We start from the raw sequence: 13,511 nt of genomic DNA, 5'->3' as shown, positions 1-13,511 counted from the left end.
TAAATCTGCCCCCGCCTGCAACACCTCGCTGCTCCTACCTGCGGCCTTCTCGCTATTGCCCTGCCTACTGAACCCAAGTTCCTCTCCCCAGGCGATCCGTTTCCTATGAAAAACAATAGTCACTTGTGTTTTCGGGGCTTTGGTACCCGCTTTCTTCCTCCTCATCCGACCAGAGGCCCTCCGTACTTCCCCACCCATACGCGACCTCAACCTCCCGCAGCCGCTTTGCCTCGGAGCGCCACTTCCGGATAGCCGGTGTCTCCTCTTTACCGGTCCGCCCACCTCCCCCGCGCATTTCCTAGAGCTTTGTCTTAAAACGCTGGCGGGGTCTGAGCGGGGACCAGGCTAGCCCAACACGAGAGGTCTCCAAGAAGACGCGCCGAGTGGCTGCTACAGCCTGGGAGCTCTGGCCCCGCTGCGGAGTTGAGTGGTGGCGGTGGCGGGACAGTTTGTTTTGAGCACCGAAGGGGCAACACCCGGAAGTGGCTCCGTATCGGAGCTGCGCCGCCGCCGGGGGCGGGTGCCGGGTGCCGGGTACCGGGAGGTGGAGGGGACGCCACAGTACTTTTTGGCGTAAGTGTCAGCGGAGGGTGCGGTACGGCCCCGGGGCGGGAGCCGGCCTGGTTCCCGTCCGAGTTCTACGGTGGTAGATCCGGCTGGGTTCCTGGAGGCGAGGGCCTCGTGGGGCGGCTGGGCTGGTGAGGGTTTGTGGCGGCCAAAGGGGATCCCGCTCGCTTCATTCTCCCACTCCAGGGGATTCGCTGTCTTCAGTTCAACCCTATTCCTCCCACCCTTCGCCAGGCGAGTTGAGGGGAGTTGTACTAGCGAGGAAGTCGCAGTTGGAGGAGAGAGTCCACTCGTTTTTTTCGGCTTCTGGGAGGAGGCGAGCGGCTGCTTTGGTGGGGACTGTTGCTTTTCGGCCTTTTCAACCCCTCCTGAGAAATGCTTTTTCTTTGGCTGCACCACCGACTCAGTAACTTTTCATGTTTGCCTTTACCCCCTTCAGCTTCTGACTTTGACTCCTCTGCACCTTAAAAGATGCTGGAGTCCTATGTGACTCCAATTTTAATGAGCTACGTGAATCGCTACATCAAGAATTTAAAGCCGTCAGATCTACAGCTTTCACTATGGGGTGGAGACGTGGTTCTCAGCAAGCTCGAGTTAAAGTTGGATGTGCTGGAACAGGTAAGCTGTGTAGCTGTCATTACCTGGAAACATTTACAGCTTGTTTAGGAATTCTCCTGCACTTCGGCTTTATGCTTTAAAAGCTTAAATTTTCTGTTAAAGTATTCTGGGTTACCCTGAAACTACAGACCTTCTTTTACGGAAGTTTTTTTTTTTTTTTTTCATGGTTTGTTACCAGTGATGGTTTGTTAGAATTGGATTCCCAAAAGGTGCCTCACCAAATAGGAAAACAGTTTCATTGTGCTTGTCGGAATTGTTCAGTCTGCTTACTTCTCAAGCATTACCGGACAGGCTAATATACATTCCTAAGATTGTGAATGAAGCTGGAAAATATTACATTGCCATTCTCTTTTGGGGAATGGAAGGGTCTGAAAGATAGCAAGAAAGTGCTGCTTCTTAAGTAGGAAAGATGACATTATCTGTGGCATCTTCAGAGAATTGAGTAAACCCAAATTGAGAATGCCAGCAAAATTAAAAACTTTCTTACTCACTTTTTAGGCTTTTTTTTCTGTTAGCTTGAGGTTGGTCTGATGTAAATGAACTGTAATTTAAAATTTCATATATTAATTCATTGAGTTCATTTATTACTAACATGCCAGGCAACTCTCTTAGGCCCGGAGATACAAAAATTATCTGTGGAAACTCAGAAGAGCCAGACCAACCGCTTTGTAGGAGATAAGGGAAGTCTTTTTTTTTTTTTTTTTTTTTTTTAAAGCGTTAGTAACGGATTTTATTTTTTAAATTAAAAAGTAAAAATATCAATAAACATAGAAATTCAAATCATATGCAAAAGCTATTAAGTAAAAAAAAATGAAAGTCTTTCTACTCCCATTATCTAGGGCTGTCCACTATTAATATTTTTATTTGGGTGTTTCCAGACATTTTCGTATGCACGTATCAATGCAGGTATCATCATGCATAGGAGATAAGGGAAGTCTTAATCTGATGGTGAAAGTTAATAATTTTTATATTCCACTCTTCTTGTATTATTGAGTAATCTAGAGTTATCACTAAGAAATAATACTCTTGGTTCCTTCCCTTTCTCTCCAAGTTTATCTTAATATCTTCATTTTTTAAAAGCACAAGTCCTAAGTATATAGCTCAGTTTTTATGTATGTATACACCTGTGTAACTGCTATCTCAATCAAGAAATAGAATATTCCCTGGGCACCTGGGTAGCTCAGTCAATTGAGCGTGGGACTCTTGATTTCAGCTCTCGTGGTCTCATTGCAGGATCGAGCCTCCCCTACCATCTGGCTGGAGCACTGAGCCTGCTTGCGATTCTTTCTCTGCTCTTTCCCTGCTCGTGTGCGCTCCCTTTTCCTCAAAATAAAGAAATAAACATTAAAAAAAAAGATACAGAATATTTCCTGCACACTGCATGGCTCCCCTTTGCAAATCAGTAGCCCTATCCCTAAAACAGGTGACTATTATTCTGACTTATATATACACAGAGAAATTTACCTGTTCTTGAACCTTAATGAATTGGAATCACATGTGTGTGGCTGTTTTAGACCTTATGGCTAAGGTCAACCCATGCTGTTGCAGGAGCTGTAGTTCTTTGTATTGCCTTGTAGTATTCCATTGGCTAAGATTCACAATTTATTTTTCCATTGATGTACATTGGGATGCTTTCTACTTTTGGCTATTATGAAGAAAGCTCTTGTGAACATTCTTGTACATGTGTTTTGGTGGACAATTTCCCTTAGGTGTATACTTAGGGGGTGTGTGTGTGTGTGTGTGTATTGAACTTTGATGGATACTGCCAAATAGTTTGCCAAAGTGGTTTTATTAATTTACATTCTCACCAACAGTGTATGAGAGGTCCAGTTACTTTGAATGTTTGCTATTCGTATGTTTGTTATTTTAATTTTAGCCTTTCTGGTGGGTGTGTAGTGGTATATCAGTTTAAATTTGCATGTCCTGGGACACCTGGGTGGCCCTGTTGGTTAAGCATCTGACTTGGGCTCAGGTTATGATCTCACTGTTAGTGCGTTCGAGCCCCACATCAGGCTCTGTGCTAATAGCTCAGAGCCTGGCGCCTGTTTTAGATTCTGTGTCTCCCTCCCTCTCCACCACTCCCCTGCTTGCACGTGCTTTCTCCTTCTCTCTCTCAAAAATAAATAAACATTAAAAAAATTAAAAAGAAAATTGCATTTCCCTAATGATGTTGAGCACATTTTCATATGCTGCTTGTGGCTATTTGGATATACTTCTTTGTAAAGCCTTTATTCTTTCGTCTTTTTAAAAAATTGGGGGCACGCCTGGGTGGTTTGGTCGGTTAAGCGTCCGACTTCGGCTCAGGTCATGATCTCACAGTCCGTGAGTTCGAGCCCCGCGTCGGGCTCTGTGCTGGCAGCTTGGAGCCTGGAGCCTGTTTCGGATTCTGTGTCTCCCTCTCTCTCTGCCCCTCCCCTGTTCATGCTCTGTCTCTGTCTCAGAAATAAATAAACATTAAAAAAAAAATTAAAAAATTGGGTATTTTTTTTTTAATTGACATGTGGTGGTTCTCTACATATTTTGGAAATGAGTCCTTTGCCAAGTATGTTTTGCAGTATCTTCTCCCAGTCTGTGGCTGGTCTTTTTAGTCTCTTAAAGTTACCTTTGGGTGAATAGAAGCTCATAATTTCATTGAGGTCTAAGTTTTCAGTCTTTTCTTTTGTGTTTAAGAAATATTTGCTGGGGCGCCTGGGTGGCTCAGTCGGTTGAGCGGCCGACTTCGGCTCAGGGCATGATCTTGCGGTCCGTGAGTTCGAGCCCCACGTTGGGCTCTGTGCTGACAGCTCAGAGCCTGGAGCCTGTTTCGGGTTCTGTGTCTCCCTCTCTCTGACCTTCCCCTGTTCATGCTGTCTCTCCCTGTCTCAAAAATAAATAAAACGTTAAAAAAAAAATTAAAAAAAAATATTTGCTTATTCCAGGAACATGAAGATACTCTCTTGTTTGTGTTTTTTCTTGTGTGTGTGTGTGTGTGTGTGTGTGTGTGTGTGTGTGGTGGGGGGGGGGGTATTTTTATTTGAATCACCCCGTGCTCATCATGATGAGTGCAGTCCTTAATCCCCATCACCTATTTCACCCATCCCCTCCCCCCTCCTCTGGTAACGATTACTTTATTCTCGATAGTTAAGAGTCTGTTAATTGGTTTGCCTCTCTTTTCCTTCTGTGCTCCTTTTTGTTAAATTCCATATATCAGTGAAATCATATAGTATTTGTCTTTCTCTGACTTATTTTAATTAGCATGATATACTCTAGCTCCATCCATGTCATTGCAAATGGCAAGATTTCATTCTTTTGATGGCTGAGTAATATTCCATTGTGTGTATACACACACACATCGCTTCTTTATCCTTACAGACATTTGGTCTCTTTCCATAATTTGGTTATTGTTGATAATGCTGCTATACCTATCAGGATGCCTGTATCCCTTTCCCTGATGATGAGTGATGCTGAGCATCTTTTCATGTGCCTGTTGTCCATCTGTATGTATTCTTTGGAGAAATGTCTATTCATGTCTTCTGCCCATTTAATTGGATTATTTATGTTTTGGGTGTTGAGTTTGATAAGTTCTTTATAAATTTTGGATGCTAACCTTTTATTGGATGTCATTTGCAGTCTTCTCCCCTTCTGTAGGTTGCCTTTTAGTTTTGTTGATTGTTTCCTTCACTGTGCAGAAACTTATTTTGATGAAGTTCCAATAGTTGATTTGTACTTTAGTTCCCTTGCTTCCGGAGACTTATCTAGAAAGAAATTGCTATGGCTAAGTCAAAGAAGTTACTGTTGCATTCTCTTCCAGGATTTTTATGTTTTCAAGTCTCACATTTAGGTCTTTAATCCAATTCGAATTTATTTTTGTGTATGGTATAAGTAAGTGGTCCAGTTTCATTGTTTTTGCATATTGCTTTTTGTTTTCTTTTAGAAGCTTTATTTTCTTTGATTTATCCAAATTAATTTTTCTGTAAGTGTGAAGTAGAGGTTAAGATGTACCTTTTTTTTCTTTGATAATCAGTTGATTCACACCACTTGTTGAACCATTCTTTTTCTATTGAATTGAAGTCTTAGTTGCAAATCAGGTTGTCAAATGTATGTGGATTTATTTCTGAACTCTGTATCTGCTCTGTAGCCCATTAGTCTATTCTTGTGTCACTACCGTACTGACTTTTACAGTACATTTTGGTATCTCATAGTGTAATTTGTGTAACTGTTCTTTTTTCCTTGTCATAACTGTTGTAAGTCCTTTGCATTTCCATATACGTTTTAATTTCAAATTGTAAATTTTAGAATTAATTTTCCTCCAAAGGGGAAACCCACTGACATTTTTGTTGCGATTACATCAAATCAGATTACTCTGGGAGGAATCAACCTTAACACATATTGTGTTGACATAGTGAGTTTTTAAATCCATGTACAGAACATTACTTTGTGTATTTTTAGGTCTTCAATTTTTCTCAGCAATGATTTGAAGTTTTCTGAGAAGCATTGCACATATATCATTAAACATGATCTTTTGTTATAAGCAGCATTTAAAAAATTTTTCGTTTTCTAAAATACAAGTCAAAACCACAACGAAGTACCACCTTCTACCTGTCAGAATGGCTAAAATTGATAACTCAGGAAGCAACAGATGTTGGCAAGGATGTAGAGCTAGGGGAACACTTTTGTGCTGTTGGTGGGAATGCAAACTGGTGCAGTCACTCTGGAAAACAGTATGGAGGTTTCTCAAAAAATTAAAAATAGAACTGTCTTATGACCCAGCAATAAAAACTAGGTATTTATTCCAAAGGATACAAAAATGCTGATTTGAAGGGGCACATGCACCCCAATGTTTATAGAAACACTATCAGCAATAGGCAAATTACGGAAAGAGTCCAAATGTCCATTGACTGAATGGATAAAGGAGATGTGTTATACACACACACACACATACACACATACATACATATAATGGAATGTTACTCAGTGATCGAAAAGAATGAAATCTTACCATTTGCAAGAACATGGATGGAAGTAGAGTGTATTATGCTAAGTGAAACAAGTCAGTCAGAGAAAGATAAATAGCATATGATTTCATACATATGTGGAATTCAAGAAACAGACGAACATAGGGGAAAGGAAGGAAAAATAAGATAAACAGAGAGGGAGGCAAACCATAAGAGACTTAAAAACAGAGCATAAACTGAGGCTTGCTTGAGGGATGTGGGTTGGGGGAATGGGCTAAATGGGTGATTGGCATTAAGGAGGGCATGTTGGGATGACCATTAGGTGTTATATGTAAGTGATGAATCATTAATTTCTGCTGCTGAAATCATTATTACACTGTATGTTAACTTAGATTTAAATAAAAATTAAAAAATTATTTTCTAAGTATGTTATCAGTACTCAGAAATACAATTGTTTTAGTATATTCACCTTCCATTCATTGGCCTTTCTGACTTGTCTAACAGTTTCTGGTCTTTTCTTTTGGATTGCCTATGTACACAGTCATGCCATTTGCAAATAGTGACAGTTTTACATCTTTCTTTCCAGTGCTTGTACCTTTTATTTCTTTATTGCACTGTGGGGTAGAAAATTAACATTCTTCTTTGTTCCCAACTTCAGCAGGAAAGTGCTCAGTATTTTACCATTGAGCATGTTACTAGCTATAAATACTCTTAAAACGTAAATACTTTTTTGTTCTTCCTTTTTACAAATTTTTTTTTATTTTTATTTTTATTACATGAAATTTATTGTCAAATTGGTTTCCATACAACACCCAGTGCTCATCCCAAAAGGTGCCCTCCTCAATACCCATCACCCACCCTCTCCTCCCTCCCACCCCCCATCAACCCTCAGTTTGTTCTCAGTTTTTAACAGTCTCTTATGCTTTGGCTCTCTCCCACTCTAACCTCTTTTTTTTTTTTTTTCTTTTTTCCTCCCCCTCCCCCATGGGTTCCTGTTAAGTTTCTCAGGCTCCACATAAGAGTGAAACCATATGGTATCTGTCTTTCTCTGTATGGCTTATTTCACTTAGCATCACACTCTCCATTTCCATCCACGTTGCTACAAAAGGCCATATTTCATTTTTTCTCATTGCCACGTAGTATTCCATTGTGTATATAAACCACAATTTCTTTATCCATTCATCAGTTGATGGACATTTAGGCTCTTTCCATAATTTGGCTATTGTTGAGAGTGCTGCTATGAACATTGGGGTACAAGTGCCCCTATGCATCAGTACTCCTGTATCCCTTGGATAAATTCCTAGCAGTGCTATTGCTGGGTCATAGGGTAGGTCTATTTTTAATTTTCTGAGGAACCTCCACACTGCTTTCCAGAGCGGCTGCACCAATTTGCATTCCCACCAACAGTGCAAGAGGGTTCCCGTTTCTCCACATCCTCTCCAGCATCTATAGTCTCCTGATTTGTTCATTTTGGCCACTCTGACTGGCGTGAGGTGATACCTGAGTGTTGTTTTGATTTGTATTTCCCTGATAAGGAGCGACGCTGAACATCTTTTCATGTGCCTGCTGGCCATCCGGATGTCTTCTTTAGAGAAGTGTCTATTCATGTTTTCTGCCCATTTCTTCACTGGGTTATTTGTTTTCCGGGTGTGGAGTTTGGTGAGCTCTTTATAGATTCTGGATACTAGCCCTTTGTCCGATATGTCATTTGCAAATATCTTTTCCCATTCCGTTGGTTGCCTTTTAGTTTTGTTGGTTGTTTCCTTTGCTGTGCAGAAGCTTTTTATCTTCATAAGGTCCCAGTAATTCACTTTTGCTTTTAATTCCCTTGCCTTTGGGGATGTGTCGAGTAAGAGATTGCTACGGCTGAGGTCAGAGAGGTCTTTTCCTGCTTTCTCCTCTAAGGTTTTGATGGTTTCCTGTCTCACATTCAGGTCCTTTATCCATTTTGAGTTTATTTTTGTGAATGGTGTGAGAAAGTGGTCTAGTTTCAACCTTCTGCATGTTGCTGTCCAGTTCCTCCAGCACCATTTGTTAAAGAGGCTGTCTTTTTTCCATTGGATGTTCTTTCCTGCTTTGTCAAAGATGAGTTGGCCATATGTTTGTGGGTCTAGTTCTGGGGTTTCTATTCTATTCCATTGGTCTATGTGTCTATTTTTGTGCCAATACCATGCTGTCTTGATGATTACAGCTTTGTAGTAGAGGCTAAAGTCTGGGATTGTGATGCCTCCTGCTTTGGTCTTCTTCTTCAAAATTCCTTTGGCTATTCGGGGCCTTTTGTGGTTCCATATGAATTTTAGGATTGCTTGTTCTAGCTTCGAGAAGAATGCTGGTGCAATTTTGATTGGGATTGCATGGAATGTGTAGATAGCTTTGGGTAGTATTGACATTTTGACAATATTTATTTTTCCAATCCATGAGCAGGGAATGTCTTTCCATTTCTTTAAATCTTCTTCAATTACCTTCATAAGCTTTCTATAGTTTTCAGCATACAGATCCTTTACATCTTTGGTTAGATTTATTCCTAGGTATTTTATGCTTCTTGGTGCAATTGTGAATGGGATCAGTTTCTTTATTTGTCTTTCTGTTGCTTCATTGTTAGTGTATAAGAATGCAACTGATTTCTGTACATCGATTTTGTATCCTGCAACTTTGCTGAATTCATGTATCAATTCTAGCAGACTTTTGGTGGAGTCTGTTGGATTTTCCATGTATAATATCATGTCATCTGCAAAAAGCGAAAGCTTGATTTCATCTTTGCTAATTTTGATGCCTTTGATTTCCTTTTGTTGTCTGATTGCTGATGCTAGAACTTCCAGCACTATGTTAAACAACAGCGGTGAGAGTGGGCATCCCTGTCGTGTTCCTGATCTCAGGGAAAAAGCTCTCAGTTTTTCCCCATTGAGGATGATGTTAGCTGTGGGCTTTTCATAAATGGCTTTTATGATCTTTAAGTATGTTCCTTCTATCCCGACTTTCTCAAGGGTTTTTATTAAGAAAGGGTGCTGGATTTTGTCAAAGGCCTTTTCTGCATCGATTGACAGGATCATATGGTTCTTCTCTTTTTTTTTGTTAATGTGATGTATCACGTTGATTGATTTGCGAATGTTGAACCAGCCCTGCATCCCAGGAATGAATCCCACTTGATCATGGTGAATAATTCTTTTTATATGCCGTTGAATTCGATTTGCTAGTATCTTATTGAGAATTTTTGCATCCGTATTCATCAGAGATATTGGCCGGTAGTTCTCTTTTTTTACTGGGTCTCTGTCTGGTTTAGGAATCAAAGTAATACTGGCTTCATAGAATGAGTCTGGAAGTTTTCCTTCCCTTTCTATTTCTTGGAATAGCTTGAGAAGGATAGGTATTATCTCTGCTTTAAACGTCTGGTAGAACTCCCCTGGGAAGCCATCTGGTCCTGGACTCTTATTTGTTGGGAGATTTTTGATAACCGATTCAATTTCTTCGCTGGTTATGGGTCTGTTCAAGCTTTCTATTTCCTCCTGATTGAGTTTTGGAAGAGTGTGGGTGTTCAGGAATTTGTCCATTTCTTCCAGGTTGTCCAATTTGTTGGCATATAATTTTTCATAGTATTCCCTAATAATTGTTTGTATCTCTGAGGGATTGGTTGTAATAATTCCATTTTCATTCATGATTTTATCTATTTGGGTCCTCTCCCTTTTCTTTTTGAGAAGCCTGGCTAGAGGTTTGTCAATTTTGTTTATTTTTTCAAAAAACCAACTCTTGGTTTCGTTGATCTGCTCTACAGTTTTTTTAGACTCTATATTGTTTATTTCTGCTCCGATCTTTATTATTTCTCTTCTTCTGCTGGGTTTGGGGTGTCTTTGCTGTTCTGCTTCTATTTCCTTTAGGTGTGCTGTTAGATTTTGTATTTGGGATTTTTCTTGTTTCTTGAGATAGGCCTGGATTGCAATGTATTTTCCTCTCAGGACTGCCTTCGCTGCATCCCAAAGCGTTTGGATTGTTGTATTTTCATTTTCGTTTGTTTCCATATATTTTTTAATCTCTTCTCTAATTGCCTGGTTGACCCACTCATTCGTTAGTAGGGTGTTCTTTAACCTCCATGCTTTTGGAGGTTTTCCAGACTTTTTCCTTTGGTTGATTTCAAGCTTCATAGCATTGTGGTCTGAAAGTATGCATGGTATAATTTCAATTCTTGTATACTTATGAAGGGCTGTTTTGTGACCCAGTATGTGATCTATCTTGGAGAATGTTCCATGTGCACTCGAGAAGAAAGTATATTCTGTTGCTTTGGGATGCAGAGTTCTAAATATATCTGTCAAGTCCATCTGATCCAATGTCTCATTCAGGGCCCTTGTTTCTTTACTGACCGTGTGTCTAGATGATCTATCCATTTCTGTAAGTGGGGTGTTAAAGTCCCCTGCAATTACCACATTCTTATCAATAAGGTTGCTTACGTTTATGAGTAGTTGTTTTATATATTTGGGGGCTCCGGTATTCGGTGCATAGACATTTAAAATTGTTAGCTCTTCCTGATGAATAGACCCTGTAACTATTATATAATGTCCTTCTTCATCTCTTGTTACAGCCTTTAATTTAAAGTCTAGTTTGTCTGATATAAGTATGGCTACTCCAGCTTTCTTTTGGCTTCCAGTAGCATGATAAATAGTTCTCCATCCCCTCACTCTCAATCTAAAGGTGTCCTCAGGTCTAAAATGAGTCTCTTGGAGACAGCAAATAGATGGGTCTTGTTTTTTTATCCATTCTGATACCCTATGTCTTTTGGTTGGCGCATTTAATCCATTTACATTCAGTGTTATTATAGAAAGATACGGGTTTAGAGTCATTGTGATGTCTATGTTTTATGCTTGTAGTGTTGTCTCTGGTACTTTGTCTCACAGGGTCCCCCTTAGGATCTCTTGTAGGGCTGGTTTGGTGGTGACAAATTCCTTCAGTTTTTGTTTGTTTGGGAAGACCTTTATCTCTCCTTCTATTCTAAATGACAGACTTGCTGGATAAAGGATTCTCGGCTGCATATTTTTTCTGTCTAGCACACTGAAAATCTCGTGCCAATTCTTTCTGGCCTGCCAAGTTTCAAAAGAGAGATCAGTCACGAGTCTTATAGGTCTCCCTTTATATGTGAGGGCACGTTTACCCCTTGCTGCTTTCAGAATTTTCTCTTTATCCTTGTATTTTGCCAGTTTCACTATGATATGTCGTGCAGAAGATCGATTCAAGTTACGTCTGAAGGGAGTTCTCTGTGCCTCTTGGATTTCAATGCCTTTTTCCTTCCCCAGTTCAGGGAAGTTCTCAGCTATTATTTCTTCAAGTACCCCTTCAGCACCTTTCCCTCTCTCTTCCTCCTCTGGGATACCAATTATGCGTATATTATTTCTTTTTAGTGTATCACTTAGTTCTCTAATATTCCCCTCATACGCCTGGATTTTTTTATCTCTCTTTTTCTCAGCTTCCTCTTTTTCCATAACTTTATCTTCTAGTTCACCTATTCTCTCCTCTGCCTCTTCAGTCTGAGCCGTGGTGGTCTCCATTTTGTTTTGCATTTCATTTAAAGCGTTTTTCAGCTCCTCGTGACTGTTCCTTAGTCCCTTGATCTCTGTAGCAAGAGATTCTCTGCTGTCCTCTATACTGTTTTCAAGCCCAGCGATTAATTTTATGACTATTATTCTAAATTCACTTTCTGTTATATTATTTAAATCCTTTTTGATCAGCTCATGAGCTGTTGTTATTTCCTGGAGATTCTTCTGAGGGGAATTCTTCCGGTTGGTCATTTTGGATAGTCCCTGGCGTAGTGAGGACCTGCTGGGCACTTCCCCTGTGCTGTGGTGTGTAACTGGAGTTGGTGGGCGGAGAAGCAGTCAGACCTGATGTCTGCCCCCGGCCCACCGCTGTGGCCACAGTCAGACTGGTGTGTGCCTTCTCTTCCCCTCTCCTAGGGGTGGGATTCACTGTGGGGTGGCGTGGCCCGTCTGGGCTACTTGCACACTGCCAGGCTTGTGATGCTGGGGATCTGGCGTATTAGCTGGGGTGGGTAGGCAAGGTGCACAGGGGCAGGAGGGGCAGGCTTAGCTCGCTTCTCCTTAGGTGATCCACTTCGGGAGTGGCCCTGTGGCAGCGGGAGGGGGTCAGATCCGCTGCCGGAGGTTTGGCTCCTCCGCAGAAGCACAGAGTTGGGTGTTTGCGCGGAGCGAGGAAGTTCCCTGGCAGGAACTGGTTCTCTTTGGGATTTTGGCTGGGGGATGGGCGGGGGAGATGGCGCTGGCGAGAGCCTTTGTTCCCCACCAAACTGAGCTCTGTCGTCCGGGGGCTCAGCAGCTCTCCCTCCCTTTGTCCTCCAGCCTTCCCGCTTTCCGAGCAGAGCTGTTAACTTATGACCTCCCAGACGCTAAGTCGCGCTTGCTGTGGGAACACAGTCCGTCAGGCCCCTCCGCTTTTGCCCGCCAGACTCAGGGGCTCTGCTTGGCCGGCGAGCCGCCCCTCCGCCCTGGCTCCCTCCCGCCAGTCCGTGGAGCGCGCACCGCCTTGCCGCCCTTCCTACCCTCTTCCGTGGGCCTCTCGTCTGCGCTTGGCTCCGGCGACTCCATTCTGCTAATCCTCTGGCGGTTTTCTGGGTTATTTAGGCAGGTGTAGGTGGAATCTAAGTGATCAGGACGCGCCGTCATCTTCCCTCCTCCTCCCAGGTTTTACAAGTTTTTTAAAATCATGAATGGATTTGAATTTTATCTAATAGTACATTTAGTGTAATTGAGATTACATTTTAGTACATTTTCTTTTATTCTGTTAATGTGGTGAATTACATTGAGTTTTAATTTTTATTTTTTTTAGTGTGTTTTTTTTTTTAAAAGAGAGTGCAAGCACGAGCGGGGGAGGGACAGAAAGAGAGAGAGGGAGATGCAGAATTGGAAGCAGGCTCCAGGCTCTTAGCTGTCAGCACAGAGCCTGATGCAGTGCTCAAACCCATGAACTGTGAGATCATGACCTGAGCTAAAGTCAGATGCTTAACCGACTAGGGCACCTAGGCGCCCCACATTGAATTTTTATATGGAGTTTGCATTCCTTGTATAAAACCCATACTTACTATATATTAACCTTTTTATATGTGGTTGGCATTGATTTGCTAAATTCTGTTTAGTTTTTTTAATGTTTGTTTATTTTATTTATTTTTTAATGTTTGTTTATTTTTTTAACATGAAATTTATTGTCAAATTGGTTTCCATACAACACCCAGTGCTCATCCCAAAAGGTACCCTCCTCAATACCCATCACCCACCCTCCTCTCCGTCCCACCCCCCACCAACCCTCAGTTTGTTCTCAGTTTTTAAGAGTCTCTGTGCTTCGGCTCATTCCCTCTCTAATCTCTCTTGTTTTTTTCTTCCCCTCCCCCATAGACTT

General features: G+C 41.5%; 1 protein-coding gene across 12 annotated transcripts in view; it reads left to right on the top strand.

Moving 5' to 3' along the window:
- Positions 1–262: 262 nt before the first annotated feature.
- Positions 263–13,511, top strand: part of VPS13B (vacuolar protein sorting 13 homolog B) — an 811,203-nt gene continuing 797,954 nt past the window's right edge. For 8 of the 12 annotated variants that reach the window (XR_006706367.1, XM_045454090.1, XM_045454093.1 and 5 more), the window contains exons 1-2: positions 263–573; positions 1,007–1,185. Coding sequence is in view for 11 of the 12 variants with exons in the window: in XM_045454090.1 (XP_045310046.1) it covers positions 1,039–1,185 (147 nt within the window). In the remaining variant the exon portion in view is untranslated. Of the gene's footprint in view, positions 900–1,006; positions 1,186–13,511 lie in introns of all 12 variants that reach the window. The other 4 variants (XM_045454095.1, XM_045454097.1, XM_045454088.1 and 1 more) reach the window with 3 other exon arrangements.

Source organism: Leopardus geoffroyi, chromosome C3, assembly GCF_018350155.1.
Source record: "Leopardus geoffroyi isolate Oge1 chromosome C3, O.geoffroyi_Oge1_pat1.0, whole genome shotgun sequence".
NCBI lineage: Eukaryota > Metazoa > Chordata > Mammalia > Carnivora > Felidae > Leopardus > Leopardus geoffroyi.
The sequence above is the reverse complement of the archived record's forward strand: the minus strand, read 5'-3'. Positions and strand labels throughout refer to the sequence as shown.